The 20,084-nt window shown below is 54.1% G+C and overlaps 4 protein-coding genes across 4 annotated transcripts; 3 read left to right on the top strand and 1 right to left on the bottom strand.

Annotated features, from left to right (window-relative positions):
- The first annotated feature begins 3,748 nt into the window (after positions 1 to 3,748).
- Positions 3,749 to 6,671, top strand: ASPBRDRAFT_258549 (putative C6 transcription factor). Its single transcript, XM_067622213.1, has 4 exons — positions 3,749 to 4,298; positions 4,361 to 4,472; positions 4,601 to 5,310; positions 5,424 to 6,671. Exons 1-4 carry the CDS (start codon positions 3,883 to 3,885, stop codon positions 6,514 to 6,516), a joined length of 2,331 nt encoding a protein of 776 aa, XP_067485457.1. The 5' UTR covers positions 3,749 to 3,882; the 3' UTR covers positions 6,517 to 6,671.
- ASPBRDRAFT_258758 (uncharacterized protein) lies at positions 6,667 to 7,376 on the top strand. Its single transcript, XM_067622216.1, has one exon. It carries the CDS (start codon positions 6,827 to 6,829, stop codon positions 7,247 to 7,249), a length of 423 nt encoding a protein of 140 aa, XP_067485458.1. The 5' UTR covers positions 6,667 to 6,826; the 3' UTR covers positions 7,250 to 7,376.
- A 2,760-nt stretch (positions 7,377 to 10,136) lies between these two features.
- iml1 (GTPase-activating protein IML1) lies at positions 10,137 to 15,710 on the top strand (the record flags this gene model as incomplete). Its single annotated transcript, XM_067616619.1, has 1 exon — positions 10,137 to 15,710. One exon carries the CDS (start codon positions 10,137 to 10,139, stop codon positions 15,708 to 15,710), a length of 5,574 nt encoding a protein of 1,857 aa, XP_067485459.1.
- A 537-nt stretch (positions 15,711 to 16,247) lies between these two features.
- Positions 16,248 to 19,874, bottom strand: ASPBRDRAFT_191459 (uncharacterized protein; the record flags this gene model as incomplete). Its single annotated transcript, XM_067620370.1, has 1 exon — positions 16,248 to 19,874. One exon carries the CDS (start codon positions 19,872 to 19,874, stop codon positions 16,248 to 16,250), a length of 3,627 nt encoding a protein of 1,208 aa, XP_067485460.1.
- Positions 19,875 to 20,084: the final 210 nt, after the last annotated feature.

The following is a 20,084-nucleotide window of genomic DNA, read 5'->3' on the forward strand; positions in this document are numbered from 1 at the left end:
TAAACCCAGCATTAAGCCCAGCTAGAATGCCTGTTTCGTCTTGTCAACGGAGGTTTTTTTAAAGCGACGTACTGCGTATAAATGGGCAAAACGAGCAAGATTCACAGCCGTTTTGGAAGAGTTCCCTAGACGTGTCACATAGCCGCAGGGAAGGGAGGGTGCGACAGGCGGGAAAGCGATCGAGTCGATTCACTCGTCGTCCAATCGCGTTGCCAGAAGGAAAGTAGGAAAGCAAAGCAGAAGCGTAACCCTGTCAGGAACCGGGATCTCGACTGAACGCAGTTCGCTGGACGTGGTCTAGGGGGGCAAAAAGCAAGGTTAGAGTAGAGTTAAAAAGGCCGGGGAGCTGAGGACACCAACAGTGGCTGCCCGCAAGCGTGCGCGCTAACGCGGGTCTATCTATGCGGATTTTATTTCCAGACCCCGAGGTGCGCGTAGTCCAACCAAGCCTTGGCCACAGTACCTCTGCGTATCTCCCACGCTGTGTGTGAGGGCCTCAATAGGGAACGGCGGCTGTAGATCAAGCAGATGTAGGAAACAAGCAATGCAATAGAAGAATTTCCCGATCGCAGAGACGACAGAACCAGTTGGAGATCCTCGAGCATCGGGTCCACCCCCGGGCGGTTGCAGAGTGCTAGTGCTAGCAAAACCGGTTGAGACTGGGAGGAGAGACCAAGATGAAAGTCTGAGAGACTTGGTTAGCGCATTGGCGAAGGGGGTATCCGGGATTCGTGTGCCGGTGCCACAGGACAAAAAGGAGACTAATCCATCACTGTTAGTAGCGAAGCATTGCTCGAAGTTGGCAACGTGCAGCTCAACCCCGATTGCTTCTCCGCCACCTTGCCTTCTTCTATTCACCCTTCCTACGATCTCATCGCTGGAGATCGAGCATGGGATCTGGCATCCAGATCATGCCCTTGCTTCATTCCGCTGACGACCACGACTTCTCCGGCGAGGCTCCAGGAGGAAAAACTGATGGTCCGCGTGCTGGAAAGAGGGTCGCAGAGTCAGCCACCTCCCCATACGGAACAATTTTCCATGCCAATAGTGGAGGCTGTACCGCTTTCAGAACTACTTAAGTAAGTCTCGGCCGATGGAACGAAGCATATTTGAATGGTCGACTGCCCATCAGATGGATGGTTCGCATTTTTTGGGTCAGTGGCCGGTGGACTTTTTCCCTGCAAGTCATGCGAGCGGAGTGTCACTTGGGGGGGAGTTGGCCCTGGTGGTCAGGCAGACAACAAGTCGCTTCTTCTCTCCAATCTCTCCTTTCCGATCTTCTCCCCGCCTCGGCCGAAACATCCTCAGCTTCACCTTTTCAAAAACCCCCTGCCTCCATCGCTTCGCTATCCACTGGATACGGTTTTATTGCAGAGTGCCTACTAGATACCTTTTAAGCACAGATTCCTGATTTCCCCTCCCTTGTTCGGGAGGCGGCGGACACAACAAGGTTTCCCTGAATGCCCACCATGACCCGCTTGGGACGGCGGACGCGAAGGGAGCGCTCTCTATCTTAAGAAGAGGATGTGAAGATACTCCGTCTTATGGTCTCTTTTCCCGCTGGCTAACGTCTTGTGTTATCCTCAGTACAGATTGATACTGCGAGTCGAATGTGCCGGAATGCTTGGCCTCCCCCCCAAGCCTCCTCGCCAGAACGCGCTCGCGAACGAATTCCCATTGATGAACGAAAAACCCAGAATGCGGCTCGCCAAATCGTTGTCTAAAGCTGTGCTGATGGAACCGGCTAGTCACTTCATGACATTGGCTGCCCCGGAAGGGGGAACCGGCAAGTGGTAAATCGAGGAAGAGATGCCAGTGCCATGGTCGGCCGCATCGTCCACGATCTGCATTGATTCTCTGAGAGCTTATCAAGTTCCTATATCCGCAGACCCACGAGCTTCTGATCTTGGAGCCACGGTGTGGTGGTCTTGACACCTACAGACTGTGCGGGGTGAATACAAAAGTCAAAGTGAAAAAGAACATGCCGCTCGTGTTGAATAGCAAATTGACAGGGTCCTCCTCGCATTCTAGTATATGACATCCATTCACGTCAGTGTTAATGATTAGTGGCTCCTCGGTCAGCATGACATATCCAGCTCAGACGTGCTCTGTCAATGCTAGTCGATTGCAGTGTTAACTGTTCGGCTAGCTGTCTCAGAGAATGGATAATAGTGAAAACAACACACTTTTCTTACCGATATCTCTGCTCGACGCCTTGAGAGACCATCACCTAGTGGAGGAGATCTGCCTGGAACATACTGCATACGTACTGCAACGTGACTTGGTAACACAGACTGCCGGGCATGTGATGGGTTTAGCGACAAGCATCATGTCAAACGCCATATCGTCACAATTCGACCTCAGCATGCAGTTGAGGAACGATCAATGGAAGGAATTTCAGCCAGCGCAATTCAGACCGGTTAACATGTGACCACCACGCCGATCTGCTTGCCACGATTCTAGCCACGCTTCTAGCCATCGCTTCCTCTCTCTGATACGGACACCTGGTCTTCTAAGATTTCTCGGACAGTAGTTGTATAGATGTCCATTGACTTTTCATTCGACGTTTACATGACAGAAGACTTTCGAATTCAACTTTCAGTTTTCGCTACCGGGAGTCGTCGAGAAAGCACCACCCCAATTTGCGGTTCCGGACCGTTTTTCGATTCTCAGCTTTCAAAGTATCGTGGGGCTAGAAAGAAAACACACTCAGTCAGACACCAGAAGGGAGGAGAAAGGCCACGGAAAATTCACGAAACACCGTAAAAGAAAAACCACCGGTAGGAGGTGGCATATGATGCAGATGTTATACTGCTTACCTCGAATAGGCAGCAGCTTCCCAGTGAACTGGCGATGAGGTCTGTTAAGATTGTCGCGACCCCTCTTCGATCCAAGGAAAGGTGGTCGTCTGTCCACCATCGTTTGACGCCAGTGATTTTGCCAGCAGAGGGCATGCACAATGAGCAATGAATTAGCCACCCATGTGCCCCTGCGGTGTTGAGGTTGCGGGGTGCTTGCTTTCCTCCCCGGGTACTGACCCAAATTTCGACATATCCAGACCTTCGGGCAGTGGTTTCGACGAGCTTTTATTCGGTGCTACTGAGCGACCACCAGGACATGCAAGCGAGTAAAGACCACATGTTGATGCGGGTGGCGCTATTTTGCTGTTAGAACTGTGTCATCCAAACTGCGCAGCGGCGCGTCCCAAACGCTCATTCCAGAAGCCGACGCGAGGCTCGAAATGCACCAGCTCCCAAAGCTGGGTGCGGACCATGTTTTCAGGTTGCCGCTGAACCGGATGAGAGAGACTGGGGAGGTCCGCTTCACAAACATTGGCGATGGTTTGGCTGTCATGCGGTAGCAGGAGCTCGGGTCGCGCCCTTTCTGGCTGGGTCACGAGCGAGCTTCTCGCCTTGAAAAATAAAAGGGAGGCTCATGAATGTCTTCTGGAGACGTCCTTGTCCCTTGTCAAGAATGCGGAGATGGAGGAGCGAAGAACCATGGTTGTGAATGATAGCCAGATGGACAGTCTTCTGGGCCGATCCCATTTAGGTGTTCCGGAGACGCGAGCCGATTTCCGCCCAATTTGTGGCGAGACCAAACCCGGCAGTTAACTCCAGCCTACCACACTTCGCCCTTGACCGGCTCTGGGTCCCTTCCGGCCAACAAGCGTTAAGCAGTTGCTATGAATCTGTGACACCAAAATACCGCCCTGTCCACTATTATTGATCTCTCCTGGTCTATAGTGACCCTTAATGCCCAGCGCTCGCTAATCAGGAGTGTTTGCCCGTATTTGCTGTTGCTGGGTTTGTCCGTGCTATCGAGGGTTGGGACCAAGGGGGCTGACAAGTTTTCTGGCCTCGCCTCGTCTTGTCTTTGACAATGAGCGACAACAACCGGCCCCCTCCTTTCCCTTATCCCTCTTATCCCTCATCCGCGTCCTCCGACATCCCGGACAGTGACCCTCAGTATCGCAGCTGGCCGGTGCCTCAGTACTCGCAGCCCGCCTCCTTTGGTCCGCCGGTCTCTTATGAGTCCGTCCCCGTCAGTCATGCTGAGAACCCCGCGCCTGGCGCCTCACGGAGCGCTCCTGGGGATCGCACGGTGAACTCCAAAGTAGCCATCCCCAGGACCGTGAGCACCAGCACCTGGACCAGCAGTGGACGAGTCAGCCGGGCTTGTGAGAACTGTCGAGACCAAAAGGCCAAATGTAGCGGTCACCGCCCGACTTGCCAGCGTTGCCAGGAGTCGGGAATCCGCTGCTCCTATGGGGATCGGAAGCGCGAAAAGATGGCCAAGTGCGTTCCGTGACTACTTATAATTTTTGTGTCGATCAATATATCTAACGGTGGGTATTTAGGCAGCTCAGTGATCTGACGACCCAGGTCCAGGTATACGAAGCCGTTTTGCGAGAGATTGCTCCCAAGTTGGACTCGCAGACGGCCCAATACGTCGAACGAATTTTGCACGATGTGAGTAAGGTTCCTCTAATTTGTCTCTACTACCCGAACTTTCCCGCTGTTGATTACTATTCTTCTTTTCTCTCCTCTCCTCTAGTCCCCCTTTCCCAGCCGGATTAACCTAAAGAAACCCATCGCAGCAAAGAGACGACCATGAACAGCTCGGTGGCCTGCATGCGTCGTCATCATCATCATCGGCCACCAAAGTAGCGGATGCAGCCCTTCTGGGGCAACCTTCCCCGGGGTCTTCACTGGCAGCTCTAGACTATACCAACGAAGATTTCAACCGGGACGAGAAGATCCAAGCCATGGGCTTTGTGGGCGAACACTCTGAGATCGCCTGGATGTACAGATTGAAGCGCCTCCTGGAACGATCGAACTCCGCCTCCCCCCGAGAGACCTGGGATCGACACTCGGTTTCTTCCGTGAACTTTTTTCTGGACGACTCGGATATTCCGGTTATTGATGATGTTGATCCATCTTCACGACCTCCTGTTGCGGTTGCTGACCAACTTGTCGACAGCTACTTTCACGCCGTTCATCCGACATTTCCAATCGTGGGGAAAATGATCTTTTTGGCACAGTACAAGTCTTTCTACTCGGCTCCCCATGTACGGCCGGGGAAACGATGGCTTGCGATACTCAATCTGATCTTCGCTGTCGCTGCGAAACTCGCGCGACATTTGTACCATGGTGCTGGTAACGGAGCCGACGACAGTCTTGTCTACTTCTCGCGGGCGTGGAAGCTTAGCATGAATGATACAGCACTGCTCGAGCACCCGAATCTACAGCAAGTGCAAGTGGAGGGGCTGACTTCGTTCTATCTAATGTCTATAGGACAGGTCAACAGGTATGGGCCTTTCCCTTCTATTTTTTCCGTTTCTGGACCCATTTCTGGTTCTCCTAGTGGTGGTCGCCTGCAAGTTTTGCATCCTTGTCTGATTCAATCAAACCTTTTCCTAGGTCTTGGAGGATCTGTGGTATCTCTATCCGTTCGGCCGTCACGATGGGGCTGAATTTGCGAAGTGAAAGCAATTCCATCGTTCACGTGTCCAAGGAGACGCGATATCGGGTCTGGTGGTCTCTATATATGCTGGATAACTCACTCTGTGTCATGACGGGCCGTCCGCCGAGCACCAATGACGTTTTCTGCACCACGCCGCTCCCAGTCCCTTTCAAAGAGGAAGAGTTCATGGATAACAAGGTCGTTCAACTGATAGCTGATCATGAAGCTCGAAATATCTTCATGGAAACCTTCTGTTTACGGGTTTCTGGCAGACCGCCCGACAACGGAGGGACGCCAGACTCTTTCCGACTGCAAATGTCTCCGTTTGGAAAACAAAGTGACCAGGTCGCTGCTGGCGCTATCGAAGTGCTTACCCCAAACACCTCGCTTTACTTTCTTTACCATATTGACCTAGCGCTGATCATGCGAGAGTCAGTTGACCTGTTGTATGCTCCAGGGGCAGCGCGAAAGTCGTGGCGGGAGATCGAAGGGTCCATCTCCGTGTTGCATGGCAAGGTTGAAGCCTGGCTCTCCAGGCTCCCGCCCGCCTTCCATTTTACGAAAGGAGCGCCCGCGTTCGAAAGGCAACGGGCAAGCCTGGCCTTTCGCTTTTGCAGCACCAAGATGCTCATTACGCAACCGTGCCTAAGCCGTCTCGCCCAACAAAATCACGGCAATGACCCACCGGGACGGTTCTGCGAGACCATGGCCACCGTGTGTGTTGACCTCGCAGGCCAAATGCTTGACTTACTGCCCGATTACCCGGACCTCGGCTGGGTGTATGGTGTCTCTCCCTGGTGGTGCATCTTACACTATCTGATGCAGTCGACCACCGTTCTCATCATGGAATTGCTGCTCATGGCCAAACCTGGGAGTGCCAAGTTTCGGCGGGTGCTCGCGCAGGTGTCCAAAGCGACCGGCTGGCTAGCAGAGATGTCGACGAAGGATCCATCCTCCCAAAGGGCCTGGCTGGTGTGCAAGGAACTTATCGCTGAGCACGCCCCCGAACTTGGTGACATCGCCAGCCCCGCCGACCGCGGCAAATCCTGACTGTGCGGGCGACACTGTGCAAACTGCAAAACATTCCATGATGGATCCCATGCCCACCCACCTTGCGTTTCCGAAACAAGACCGACGACTGACCGAGGGCCCTCGCCCAGTGATGCCTTGGACTAACCCACCGTAGTGGTCTCCTCCCTCCTCCTCCCTCCGCCAGAGTGGTTATTAGGATTGTGCTGACCAGCGTGTCTCATTGTCTGCTTCGACATGGCCATCTACTTCCCTGCACCGTCTATTGTCATTGGACCACCAAACTGGTACTGGAGTAGGTCTCGTTCACATTTTTTCTTTCTTACTTTTCATGATCATCATTATCATTCTCTTTCATTATTCTATCTTCTTAATCCTTGCAGTCTCTACCCCCTCCCCGGGTCTCCACTATAGATCGGAACAGGCATTCTATGGATGCCAAGTCAATACCAATAGATGTAGACAACCCCGACTCTGCCTCTGCACCGATGAAATTCGAGGAGTGGATCTGCATCGCGCAAGCCTTGTCTTGAGTCGCAATCCACCCGTGCGCGGTCCAATCCGCATGGGTCTTGGCTCTTTCTTGACAATTTCGTTTCAATTCTTACAGGACGGCGGCGGGCCCTCCTTTTCCCACTTGGGCACACTCCGGCAGTTTGTCACAACTCACCACCATGAACCAACCCCCCCGCAGGACGGTAGAATTGATCGTCGAGCCACGAAGTGCAGGGCAGCCAGGCGAACGTTGTCCTAATCGGGCTACGGTCCGAAATTGACTCCGCCTTTATTGGGCATCGATCCGATATTGGAGACGCCCTGGGAAAATCAGGGATCTTGATTGGTCCAACCCGGGCTGGGATCCAATCATTATGTCGATGTGAAGTTCGATTTCTTGGATTATCTCTTTAATTTCCTAACTTAGTCCCTATCTATTGAATATGGACTTCTCTTATTTTATTGGAGGGTAATGTGCGTAAGATGACTCAAAACTGCCTGCGCGGCTGGGAATGCAATTGGCAGCATGCCTTTGGCAGGGAGCTGGCTTGGGGCGCCACTCAGTCCAAAGAGAAATGAATCAAGACCAGGGTAAATATAGCAACTATAACCCCCGCGTCGTTGAAGTCTCTCTCTCCCTCCCACCGCTATGGTACTTTTCTCACACGTTTGAGAATCTGCCGCTACCGCTGGAGAGCAGGTGGACTCTCCCTTGCAGTCGGTTTCTGTCAAGGTGGGCCGACACTTCAAGAATCTTAGCGGATTGCTGTCATTTGCTGGCAGGCACCTCCGTCACCGTGTGGAACGGTAGTTTATTATTTGAACTCTTGAACTCCTGCCTGCAAGGTTGAATCCTGTCGGGTCTAGCTACCGTTCGTCCCCCCCTGCTGCAGCTGGAAGCTTGCTGCCCGTTGGGGGCTGATCCATGGTTGGGAGAGCTTCTCGGCCATGGTCCGGCAGGTCATGGGTACCAGATGCTTCACGAGTCTAGACGAGAAGCGAAAAGTAAAAAAAAGCAACTAAGAGGGGGGAGGTGCGATAAGGACAAAAAAAAAAAGAAGAAGAAGAAGAAGAAAAGAAGTGTACGGAGTAGTTACTGCCAGTGCCCATGGTTATGGTGTGAAGGGTTGGATGAGGCTACAAGCATTTACTATTTGGGGAAAGTTGGGCAACGACCTCACCACCTCACCAATTCTTCATTCATTTGATTCTCAGGTACGGAGTATAGCTGGTGGCTCACTTCGTATTTTCAAAGCCACTGGCTACCTACAGGCAACTGGAGTTGTCGGCTTGCTGAATTTGACAGGTGTGAACTCTCTGGCCCCCACCAAGTGCGTAGGGGAAAAGAGGCTACTTCGGCAGTGTACGGATCCTCGATCTGGAGAAGGCAAAAGGAGGCTGCATGCCGCATGGACTATGGGGCCCGTTAGTCTAACTACAGGCTAACTAAGTCTGTATCGTGTTCCGTTGGAGGTGCTTCTGTTCGACGACTCCGTAGATACTTGCTGATCTAAATCTGACCTATCCATCTAGCGAGGTGCTCCGAAGCACACCACGGGGTCGAACCATGATTTTAATTTGGGCTAGAAATACGGATAAAAAGCAAAAAAAAAAAAAACAAAGAAAGAAGTGCAGGGTCAAAATGGATGAAAGGGAATAGTGAAAAGCCCAATTCGAACTGTGTGGCTACTGACCATGTTGGAAAATAATCATCTCCAGCATGGCTTACGCATGGCCCCCCTCGGCGTACCCAAATAGGGTCCAGATCCCGATGTCAGACACCAAATCCCGACGACGCTACCAATCATGAGCCGAGCCAAACCTTCCCAAGTTTCTGTTTCTGAACCTCATCATTTGCATCATACCTGTTGGGACTTGGGACACGCGAGATGTGAGAGTCACCCTGCATAGAGTCGATTCATCCCCCGTCAGCGTGAAATGCCTGGGCTCCAGCCAAGATATGTCTGTCAACCGATCAATGCCAGGTCATCTTCCACTGACGGGTGCAGACAATTTGCATTACTACTACTATCAGTGCCTCCATCTATCTATCCCATATTCCCATCCCAGACCGTGACGCCAGAGGAAAGCGGCACATTCCGGTCCCTTTCATTGGCGATGTTCGGTCAGTCTCCATTCACCGCGCGGGTCTTGATCATTACCGATTGGCTATGATTGAAGAGGACTCTTTTTCCCGCCGCAGTGGAAAGTTGGATGGATCGTCTTCGGGCCAGCCCACCTGCCCTTCATCCCCGTTTCGAACCATTCCGAAGTCTTTTCTGTTCTTTTCTTTCTCTTGCTCCACAATCAGCTGCCTCGGCGGCGGCAGACTCCTTTCCTGCATTATTACTGCATTGGGTTGTGCATATCCCCAACGCATGACAGGGCGTAGATGCTCCTGTCTAGACTATCTACGTCGCTGTACGCCACCCTCAGTTGGGGGGGGGGGGAAAAAAAAAGAGAAGGTACCTAAGAAAGATCGTTCTAAGCCCTTCACATTCCGATCATGCTTGGTAGGGCCAATCACCAGCTGGTGTCAGCTGGCGCACAGAAAAATTCTGATCGTAGGCACATCGGGGCATGTGCACGGCGTGACTCCTCCTATCAGTATCGAAAATTCAGGGCTCAGGAGGTAGTTGTGCCTTAATCTTGTAGATCCCAACGGAACCAAGTACTTTTGTATCTTCGGCCAGACGGAGATCTCGGACTCGATCCGAGTAGGGAACTCGGGCTCGTATTCTGGGTCGAGATTCGTTTAGAATTCCTCTGGTCCCCGAATCTGTTACGAATCCATGTTTTACACGCCTGAGGCAACATTGTTTTATGGCATCATATGTGCCTCAGGCGTGCGTCACCTACTCACGTGATGATTAGGTAACCACACGTGATACAGGAGGCTGGATCTACACCGCCTTCCCTTGTGGATGCGGAGGCTGTCACATGATTGTGGGGAAGTCACGGGCAACTCCATCGAGCAATGCATCAATAATCAATCATTCCATCAATCCATCAATCAATCAGCCATCCAGTGATTCCAATGCGCTCGCCCCAATGACTTCAATTGATCCACTCAATTGATTAGCTGTGTACCACTACGATTCTCCGGACCCAATGATTGTTCAACCATGCGACGGTGACGATAAACAATGTCATTGCGGGGCCCTATGAAGCGTTCGCACCTGCGGCAGGTGAGCGCCGCCAGTATCGACACGCTTTCCAGTTCGCGCACCGCCGAGCTCCCTCGTGGCACCCCCCGGGAACGTTCCTCCACTCCCGATGACAAGGCGGCCCGACTCTCATCCACTGGACTCGACCGCCGTCAGTGCTCCCTATGGGTCCATGATGAGACCTTCTCCAAGGAGGAGATCCTCTTCAATCAGGCCGCCTTCAGCGACACCGGCGTGCAGGTAGGCGATGTCATCGAGATCTTGCCCGCGCGGTTGTCGGGCGATGCCCCCTATGCGGCCAAAGCCGACATCGGTGCCCGGTCCCTGCGCGAGAGTCATGTCGACTTGAACTCATCGCTTCCGGCAAATCCCATGTCCAAGTTCAAGACTCCGCTCCAGAGTCGATGTCTCTTCGTGGTCAAGCCGCTGCCGCAGGAGATCAAGACCCGTCACCCGAAGCTCGAATTGTCGGTCACGAGCAGCGTGGCCAACATCTTCGGGTTCAAGAACCGCACGGCGGTTCACATCTCGATTGTGGAGCGTGCGCAATGCTCGGCCTCTCATGTGGACATCTCCTTCCGCGATCAGTATCTGGTCCGTTCGGACATGTGGAGACTGGTCATGTCGGAGTTGGCGGAGAAGATCGTCTACAAGGGTCAGAAGATCGTGTTCATGGGCAGTATCAAGGCGACGGTCAAGAATATCTTCATTCGGGGCAAGAAGGTCCTCTCGGGCTTCTTCTCCCCGCAGACTATCCCCGTATTTCGAAGTGAATCGGCCAAATATGTCCTCTTCATTCAGATGTCGAGAGAGATGTGGGACTTTGACTCCGAAGGCACTGGGGACATTCTCTTCAGCAGGGTTATCAATGGCTTCCTGCCGGAGCTTTTCAAACGCTGGGCGAACTCCGACGCGAGACATCTGGTTACCATTGTGTTATTTACGCGCGTAGAATATGATCCGGCGGCCATTGGGCCCTCCTCGAGTCTCACATCGGAGAGTCTGCACAACCACTTCACGCCAAGCGGTGCGCCAACCAGGGACTTTTATCGCGTGGTCGTTAATGACATGGCGAGTGGCCATTGGACCGCTATTTTGGATGAGCTGAAGAAGGACTTCCGAACCTTCTTGAGAGATGTATCGATTCTTAAAAGCACAGAAGACGACATCAGAACACCCACCATCGATGGGGTCAAGGTGGCCCCTCGAGCCCAATCTGCCACCATCGCTGGACGGCCCAGCACCGCGCTTCGCGGGAACATTCTCGAAGCCATTCACCTAGCATCGTCCCACCTGGCGTATGATCATATCGATCGCGATATGGTGCATACGGGGACTTCGATCATCGTCATCACGCCCGGCAGTGGCGTCTTCGAGGTGTCATATGAGTCTCTAGCTTCAACGACGGAAGCGCTGACGAATCGGGGCATTGCCATCGATCTGGTCTGTCTGAGTCCCATGCCACTGCACTCGGTGCCTCTGTTCAAATACCGCGAGCCGGTACAGAAAACCCAGAGCCCGTCGTATGGAGGAGATATTCAAGATGGCGGCTATTCGCCGGAGATGCGTCTGTCGTTTGCAAGCCTGGCCAGCAGGGGATCGCATCTCTCGCCAAAGTCGGCTTTGCATAGCTCGTTTCCGGGAATGAGTGCGAGACCCTGGTCTTCACGTCAAACCGAATGGAACTACGGCATTCCTCATTGGCTTGATATCTCGTACTGGAACCCTGAGACGTACAGAGAGGCTCGGCGTATCCTGAAGAAAGATCCCAACGCCCCGATCCCATTCACAGTCACCAAGCAGTCGAAGGTGTTCGTGCCGCGCGTGCGCATGTATGAGATTCAGATGATGGGCGTGATGGAAAGTGAACAGTCAAACATTTCCATTCCGTATTTGCTTGAAGGGCAGGGTATTTCGAGAAGGTCGAACCACGCAATGGCCTTGAGCCCCGCGAGTATAAGCGCAGGAAGCCTGCCTTTCAAGCGAAACTCCCCATTCCGGCACCAGCTGAGTGACAGCCTTCGACCCGAGCCGTTTCTCCAGAACATAGCAAGTTCGAAAGATGCTATGTTGACCAAGTCGCGAAAGTCCTCGAAATCAGTGCTTTCGTGGATGGACCAGTATGACGAAGGAGTGTTCCATCCATTTCCCAAGCGACGCCAGCGTCCGAGGCCAACAAAGCAGAAGCGACCCAGCGAGCCAGAAGTTCAAGTGTCAAACGCACACGATCGGCTGTCCGCTCGGTCCGTCACTCGCCTGAGAGAGAATGAGACAAATTCGAGCGAACGCGCCCACTCCACGTTTTCTGCTCCTCGAAAGATTGACGGCACGCTTTCGGTCCCGAAAAAGCCCGCTCCTACGCGGACGGTGTCACCGAAGAAGCCTGCTTTGAAGACATCTTCCAGCATCCGGATGCCACGGATCTCGCGTACGATCAGCTTTGCTCTGCGGGGTCTGAGTGCCACTCCTCCCAGAGCCCAGGCGAGTACGGAAGTCAACGTCGAGCATGCTCGAGGACAGTCGACGGCAAACGTGAAGAAAGCCACAGGGATGTTCGCTGATACGCGAAGTGTGGACTCCCTCAGCATATCGGATTCTGCGTCAACGAAGACCGTGATCGATCTGTCGACGACACCAACTACGCCCCAGAAGCAATCCCAGAGCTCAGCAATTACCCCTTCGCGACCCATAGAAATCAAAGTTCCTTCAAAGCAACCACCCGAGGATGATCCGGAGCAAGGCGACCGCCCTATCACCGAGTCATACTCGACGACGACGACTGAGATTCCCATACCTGGTGAAGCTCGCCATGAAAATCGGACCAGAAGGCCGCATCCACGCGTGACCTTGACCGTCAATGGTAGCTCGCGGGACGCATCTAAGAGCGCGCCTTCCAAGGCTTTGGCGCCTTGGGTTCGTTCTATCAATCCCTGCAATACTCCGAAAGACGTCTTGCGAGACACCAGCTGGTTTGGCCGTTGGCAGCATGCGTATCCGAGGCCTCCACACGTAGCCGTCGTCAAGTGGAAGAGTTTGAAGTCCCCTGCTATCTTGCCTTTGACAACGGAAGAGTTCCCGACGGCGACCGAGCTGGCGTCGGACTACTATCAAACTCCCTACCGCGTCTTCCCGAACGACGATGCGGAGGGTGTCGAGCCGCCGAAAACACGCGGCGTGCTGCTACGTGAAATGATTTCGCTGCGTCTATCTCATGGGTTCCAAATCGTCGTCGGCAAGAATGTCGTGGAAGTGTCCGGACAGTATTCTCTCGAGGCGCCCAACGTCTTCGACACCCGCAGCCTGGAACGAGACGGGGCAACTGTGTTCTTGTCGAAGGGAAACACGATTCACCGGCTCATCTGTATTGATGAGGCCGAGATCGAAGTGACTCGATACACCCATCGAAACTCGGCCATGCTGGCGTCACACAAGATCAACAATTTCACCATGTATTCGCCGGCCATGCGAACGATTCTGAGCCCCGAATACGAAGTCAAAAATATCCGACTGGATCCAACACTGGAAGAATACAATTGGAACTACGCCGATAATTATGTGGCTGGACATCGCGAGTACCTCTTTAGCCCGGCTCAGCAATTGCAGTTCTGGCGGGCGCGTTATGTGCTGATCCCGATGCACCTGCAAGTCAACTCCCGCCGCCAACTCCAGTCGTACAACGAAGACAACGAGGAAGAAATCCATCTCCTGGGCATAAATCAGCTCACGCATATCTGGCAGCGACACAAGTATGTTCCGCCCGAGGAGAAGTTGTTCGACACGGCCCGCAAGAAGCGGGAACAAAATCCCCTGAACATCATGTACCAGACGCGGAATTCCTCAGAGGTCGTGGCAGCTGAGCTGGATCGGATCATTCTTACAGATCCCGGTCTGGACAGTTCTCCGGCGCAGCTGCTGCCAGAGTCGGAGCTGCTGGAGCGATCGAGCATTAGTTTGACGACGTTAGCTCAACTGATTCAGGGTGAGAAGGGCGTCCGGATGATGGATCGACGGTGGCATTGGCGTCTGCACTACAATTGCTTCATCGGCTTTGAACTGACTACCTGGCTTCTGCAAAACTTCCGCGACATCGACAGCCGCGAGGAGGCAGTCGATTTCGGCAACGAGCTGCTGAAGCACGGCCTGTTCCAGCATGTGGAGAGGCGTCACAACTTCCGTGATGGCAATTACTTCTACCAAATCTGCAGCGAATACCGGGCCTCTCGTCCAGAGTCTCGCGGCAGCTGGTTCCCTCAAATCCGGGCCGACAAGCCAGCGGCCTCGACACCGACTGGAGAAAACCCACGCGACTCGCCCATCAGCCACTCGCGGTCGGAGAGTCTGGACGAAGCCGCTCAGCCGGCTCCGAATACCCCTTCCAAGGGGAAGAACAAGGCAACCATCATGTTATCCAAGACGATGAAATACGATGTCGATCCGCGCAAACGATCGATCCGACCAGAGGTGATCGACCTCCACTACGACCGCCTCCACAACCCAGACAACTGCTTCCACATCGAGCTCAGCTGGATGAACACTACGGCCAAACTCATCGAAGATGCCGTCATCTCATGGGCATCAACCGCCGAGAAATTCGGGCTCAAACTCGTCCAAGTCCCCATCGCCGAAGCCTGCGCCATCGACGAAACGCAGCCCTTCCGCAAACCATACCGAGTCCGACTCAAAGTCCCGCCTCCCAAGGGCCCTGTCCCCAGTCTCTTCCAAGCATCAACATCATCCTCGACCACCCCAACCACACTCACCCAACCCTCCACCCCAGACCGACACTACTACCAGAAAGCCCTCCTCCGGCGATTCGACTTCGTCCTGGACTTCGAAGCCCGCTCCGCCTTTCCCGCCGATGTCGAAGTCTCCTACTCCTGGGGCATCCCGGACTACCGCTACCCCCAATACATCCACCGATCCGGCAGCCTACTAGTCCAAATCACCGACGACGGCGACTTCCTCTTCCTAGCCAACCGGCTCGTGAGCACCCGCGCCGCCGCCGCCAGTCGCGACCGTCTCGACCGCGACCGCGACCCCCAGCACCGCGCCCGCGCCGGCACCTACGATCCCGGCGATCGCCTCTCCCCGCGTCTCTCCCCAATGACCCGTCCCACCATCCCCCACGACACCCTCCCCGGCAGCAGCAGCATCAGCATCGGGAGCAACAGCCCGCGCCTGTTCCCGGCCTCCACCGCCGCCGCCGCAGCTAGTCTCGACTCGTCGAACTTCTACCGCGCCCCGGAACACATCCTCACCAACTTCGAGGACTTCTGTCGGGACCCCATCCGCCTCGAACAATTCTACAGCGAATCGCATGTCCGTCCAACATCGACTCGCGTCGAGCCTACCGCCTTACTGGACACGGCTATCCCTTCCCTAGAGTTGCCGGCTAGTGTGGTGAGCCATCATCCGCACTTGGGGGTGACACCAGGACCGGGACTCATGTCCCGGGCGTCACATAATGGGACGTTGCCGACGATTGAATCGAGGACGAGATCGAGGGATGAGGGGAGGAGTCCGAGGAGTGGGGCGCTGAGGCCGATCATGTAGGATTGATGGACGCGTGGATGATCTTATTGTGTAATCATAATCTATAACTAGTTATGTTGGAATGATTTTATGATTTAAGTTGGGTGTGCGTCTATATAAGGCGTGCATGGCGGGATGTATTCGATTCAAATACTACCCAACAATATCAATAACTTGAAGGTTTACTGCCTGATGTATCGGAAATGAGCGGACGCAGTGGTTGCTTGGAATGGAAGGTAAAGATTTCAAGATTCTAGGATGGTATCAAGATTTAGTTGTCTATATTCAGTTGGTATGTGTGACTTGACATAGTCTGGTTTATCTACATAGCAGTAGTGAGATACAAGGTTAGGGTGGCAGGCAATGGGTGCAGTCATATGTATGCTTGGGCGAAACAGAAACTATAATCAACACATGGGTATCATGATGATATAAAAGCGCAAAAGAAAAAGACAAAGCCGTACAAGGGCACGCCCTGGTAATACCATGGGAGAAGAGGAATGAGAAAAGAATTTTAAAAATCCCAAACATTGACCGCCCCTTAATTACACAACAGGCCTACCACGCCTCTTCAACATCGAGGAGCCATTTACGAATGCCCTCTCGTAATGTATTATCACCTCCTGTCTGTACTCGCCGGCGGTCCCGGTCTGTGGGCCCCAGCTCGCTATCATCTTCACGGCAGTGCTCCGCCGTTACGCTGCGAACAACCTCGTCGAGCGCGCTGAGGACCAGTTTGCGACACTCGGTCCGAGGAACCTCCACTGGGCGCGTCTCGTCCCGGCTCAGCACGTCTGACATGTGCTTGTCCTGCCGAGTGCGTGTGGGCGACGGAGCCCGGGAGTGTACCATCGAGGAAGGCCCGCTCTGAGCGAGAACTCGTTCAAGAGCATCCACAAGCGTGCCATCCAAATCCATCACGTGCTCTTCCACGAAGCGTTCTTCCACATCACTTGAGCCAAACCCATCAGATGAAGAACTGGCAGACGATTTGCTAGAAGCGGTAGTTTGGGAAAAGAAGCTGGTCAGCTGAGACGCAGACGCCGAGCCACTAGGGATATGACGAGGTGTGCCCGGTTGGGGAGAGAATGAAGGCGATGTGTTGCGCCAAGAGGCACTCCCGACTTTACGTCGTAGCCGCAGCCGCTTCACTGTGAAGGTTCGCACATCCGCAATGAGGGTGGTTGCAACATCAACCCATCGCCCGGATCCGTCCGCATCAAGGCACGCGGCCTGGCTTGACATCGGTTCCGCTTGCATGGCACGCTTGATATCGGCCTCGAGCCCATTATAGGGTCGGACCGCTTGAAGTAAGAAATCATCATGGAAGCTCTTCAACCAGCCAGCAACGTTGATGTTAGGTCCGTCACTGTCTTTCAAGGTGGAGGGAAAGCCGGATGTGCTGCTGTGCGTAGACGCCACCGCGTCAACACTAGTGACCGATGTTCGCGTCTTCTTCGGGGACGCCATCGTGGAATCTCCAGATGAGGAGAGCGAGACAAACCCGGGCAAGGGAAGATCAACATCAACAATCCCATCATCGCCTCGGACGGACAACTTCAGAGACGATTCTCTCGCTTGGTCCGTAGCCGCTGCCCCATCTGGAGCGTCGTCTTCATATCCATGGTGAGCATTGGAAGGCTGCGGGATGGAGATATGGTTGCTAGTGGCGCTTTTCGGAGATACTTCGGCAGGTCCGAGCGAGGCCTCTTTGACCATCTGACTCAGGGTGGGAGGAGGGCGCCTCGGAGGGTTTGTGTACGCTGACACGGACCGTTTGCGGGTGTCGGTTGGTGCCACAGATTCGCTGTCACCAGTAGACGATTCCTGACGGGCGCTCCACAGACCGGAGAATATGTTGCCCCATCGACCATTAGCAGATGGTACACTGCCATTCGCACTAGTGTTTGTGCTTTCGCTTCGTTGGAGACTCCTCAGCAGCGTTTCTGACGCGAGGCTGTCAGGCCCGTCGGCTACTGCCTGGTCCGACCCTGCGCGCTCGGAGCGGCCTTGAGAAGCAAAGTGAGGGACCGGGACAGTACTACCCGGGGTGGTGGTCGATGTGGTCGCCGCACTCGTATTCCTCGCGCGCATATCCCTGGCGTGGACGGGCACGCCTAATGCTCGAATGGAGCGAGCGTCGGACCCCCGGCGCATGGAACTGAACTCCGGTGTCACCGACGGCTCGGTATCGTCCGTGGAGCGATGCGCCGTCTCGCATGACGAAACACTCACGGACCGTTGGTGCTGTTCTCTATCACTGATAGTGAGGCGCTGTGCGCGAGATCGACGCTCCATTACTCTCCGCAGGGACTCTTGCCGCAGAACCGGGACATTTGGCGGGCTCTGAGAAATGGCCCTCGTTGAAGCCGCAGTGCCCGGCCTGATAGGGGATGGCAAAGGCTCGAAGCGCTGCTTTGGTGGAAGAAATACTGCAAGCAGGAAAATAAGTCTCCGCGCCGTCATCTTGTCAGGTGATATAATGACAGTCCGATGAGCAAGAAGCGGGTCAGAATCTTGCTGGGCCTTCTGCTGTAAATAATGCCGCCGTCGGTACCACTCAGGGCCTAAGGCATTGAGCCACTCAGTATGGTTACCCAGGAACGCTGTAATGAGAACAAGGAAGAAGAAGCTGTGGTCCTTATCCCCGATGCTGCGAATGATGGAGCGGCCCTCCTCACGCCACACACCCCACCGATTCTGGCCGGTTACGACGAATGGCATCTGCAGCGCCGTGCTAATGCGGCGGCTGCTGCGGATCGCTTCATCTCGTAGCCTAGAATTTACGGCCAAAATATTCGCAGGCAGATGAACGAAAGTTTGATTTGTTCGTTGCATATGTGGAGGCTTAGCTGGCTTTGGATGCATGGCGGAAGAGGAATCTACCTTCTTCAGCAGAAAGAGAATTTCCCTTCGTGACAGCCTCTCCAGATGAGACAGGGCGCGGTTGATGACATCCCAATGATCCACCAGGAGATCAATGCGCTCATCCAAGCTCGCTGGTGGGCTTGCAAGTGACAGGCTATCGTCGAGGAACCCTCCACGGTAACGGTAATCCGAATCCAAGGAGCAGGACATTCCTGGTTTGGGAGAGTCCGGACCCTGAGCATTAAAACGGGAAACCGGCCGCCCTGCGTTCCGAGAGAGGAGCGGGATCTGAATAGTAATCGCCACAGCATACATCGGTGTCTTTTTCTCCTTGATCTTCCGACGCTTCGTGACATCTGGAAAAGGAAAACCCGCGTTTGGAAGTGACTCTTGGTTCACAGAAGCAGCCGCGTTTATGCCATCCGGGGACGTCTCGTCACTTTCCGGCAGATGCACGCTGAACATTCTCGTCAGAAGTATCGTCACCTTTGCTGGCGCTCTGGACTCATTCCCGCGGCTGGTGCTTGTAAAGGCCGATTGACTTCCAGTTGTATACGCCCGCGACAGCGAATTGCGGCTTGCAGGGGATGTAGGTGCGGTTTTGCCAGGTTCATCATCGGCAGAGATGATATGCATCTTCGTCGATGATCCCCTATAGCTAAACGCACTGCTACCAAAGATGCAGTTTAACAGACCCGTATCATTCGAGTCCGCAGCATAGCGAGGGTGGCCAGGTTCATGAACGCTTCCCGCCGGCGATAGTGTAGAGCTACGACCACGGGCCCTCATGAAAGCGCCAGACGACATGGGAGGTGACCTCCGTGTCTCCGCGGCGATAGAGAGTGGGCTTGGCTCCGCGGCTGACGACTGAGACAAGTAGCCCCGCCGTGTCCCACGGGTCAGATTTGAAACCGTACGGGCATGTCTCACACCAGTGGTATTGTCGAACACCTGAGGTTCCAACCCGAGTCCCATCGACGTCTGATCCTGTGAACTGGCGCGTGTGTCCAACAAGACACAAGCGTCTCGATCTCCCAACGCATTCTGTGCAATAATCACCCGGAAGTCCTTCAACGGGTCCAACTCGACACCGCCGCGATCATCATAGGCGCCAGCCGTAGAAGCGTTCGGGGAATTGTAGGCCGTATGCAGCGGATATGCGTGCGTATGGGAATGTCGGAGGAGACTAGCATCGGGGAATAGTAAGCCGGATGTATGTTCTTCCTCCGTAACAGACTCTAATTGGTGAGCGTTTTTGGCGTTGTAAGTCGCCGGATTGAGAGTAGCCGCGGCAGTGCTCAACAGTCGACCCAGCATGATGGCAATTCGGGGAAAAAAAGGCAAGCCTGCAGTAATGAAAGGCCAGTGAGAGGATGCCGATGAATGAGAGGGTCGAGCACTCGAGCTGAAAAGCAGACGAAAAAAGAGAAAAATGATTAATCTAGGAAATCAAGGCAAGAAACCAACACTCAGACAAATATACTAGACTGAGCTGCAGCACCCATCGTTCAATCCCGCCGAATGTCA

The sequence above is a fragment of the Aspergillus brasiliensis genome (genome assembly GCF_001889945.1).
Source record: "Aspergillus brasiliensis CBS 101740 unplaced genomic scaffold ASPBRscaffold_1, whole genome shotgun sequence".
NCBI lineage: Eukaryota > Fungi > Ascomycota > Eurotiomycetes > Eurotiales > Aspergillaceae > Aspergillus > Aspergillus brasiliensis.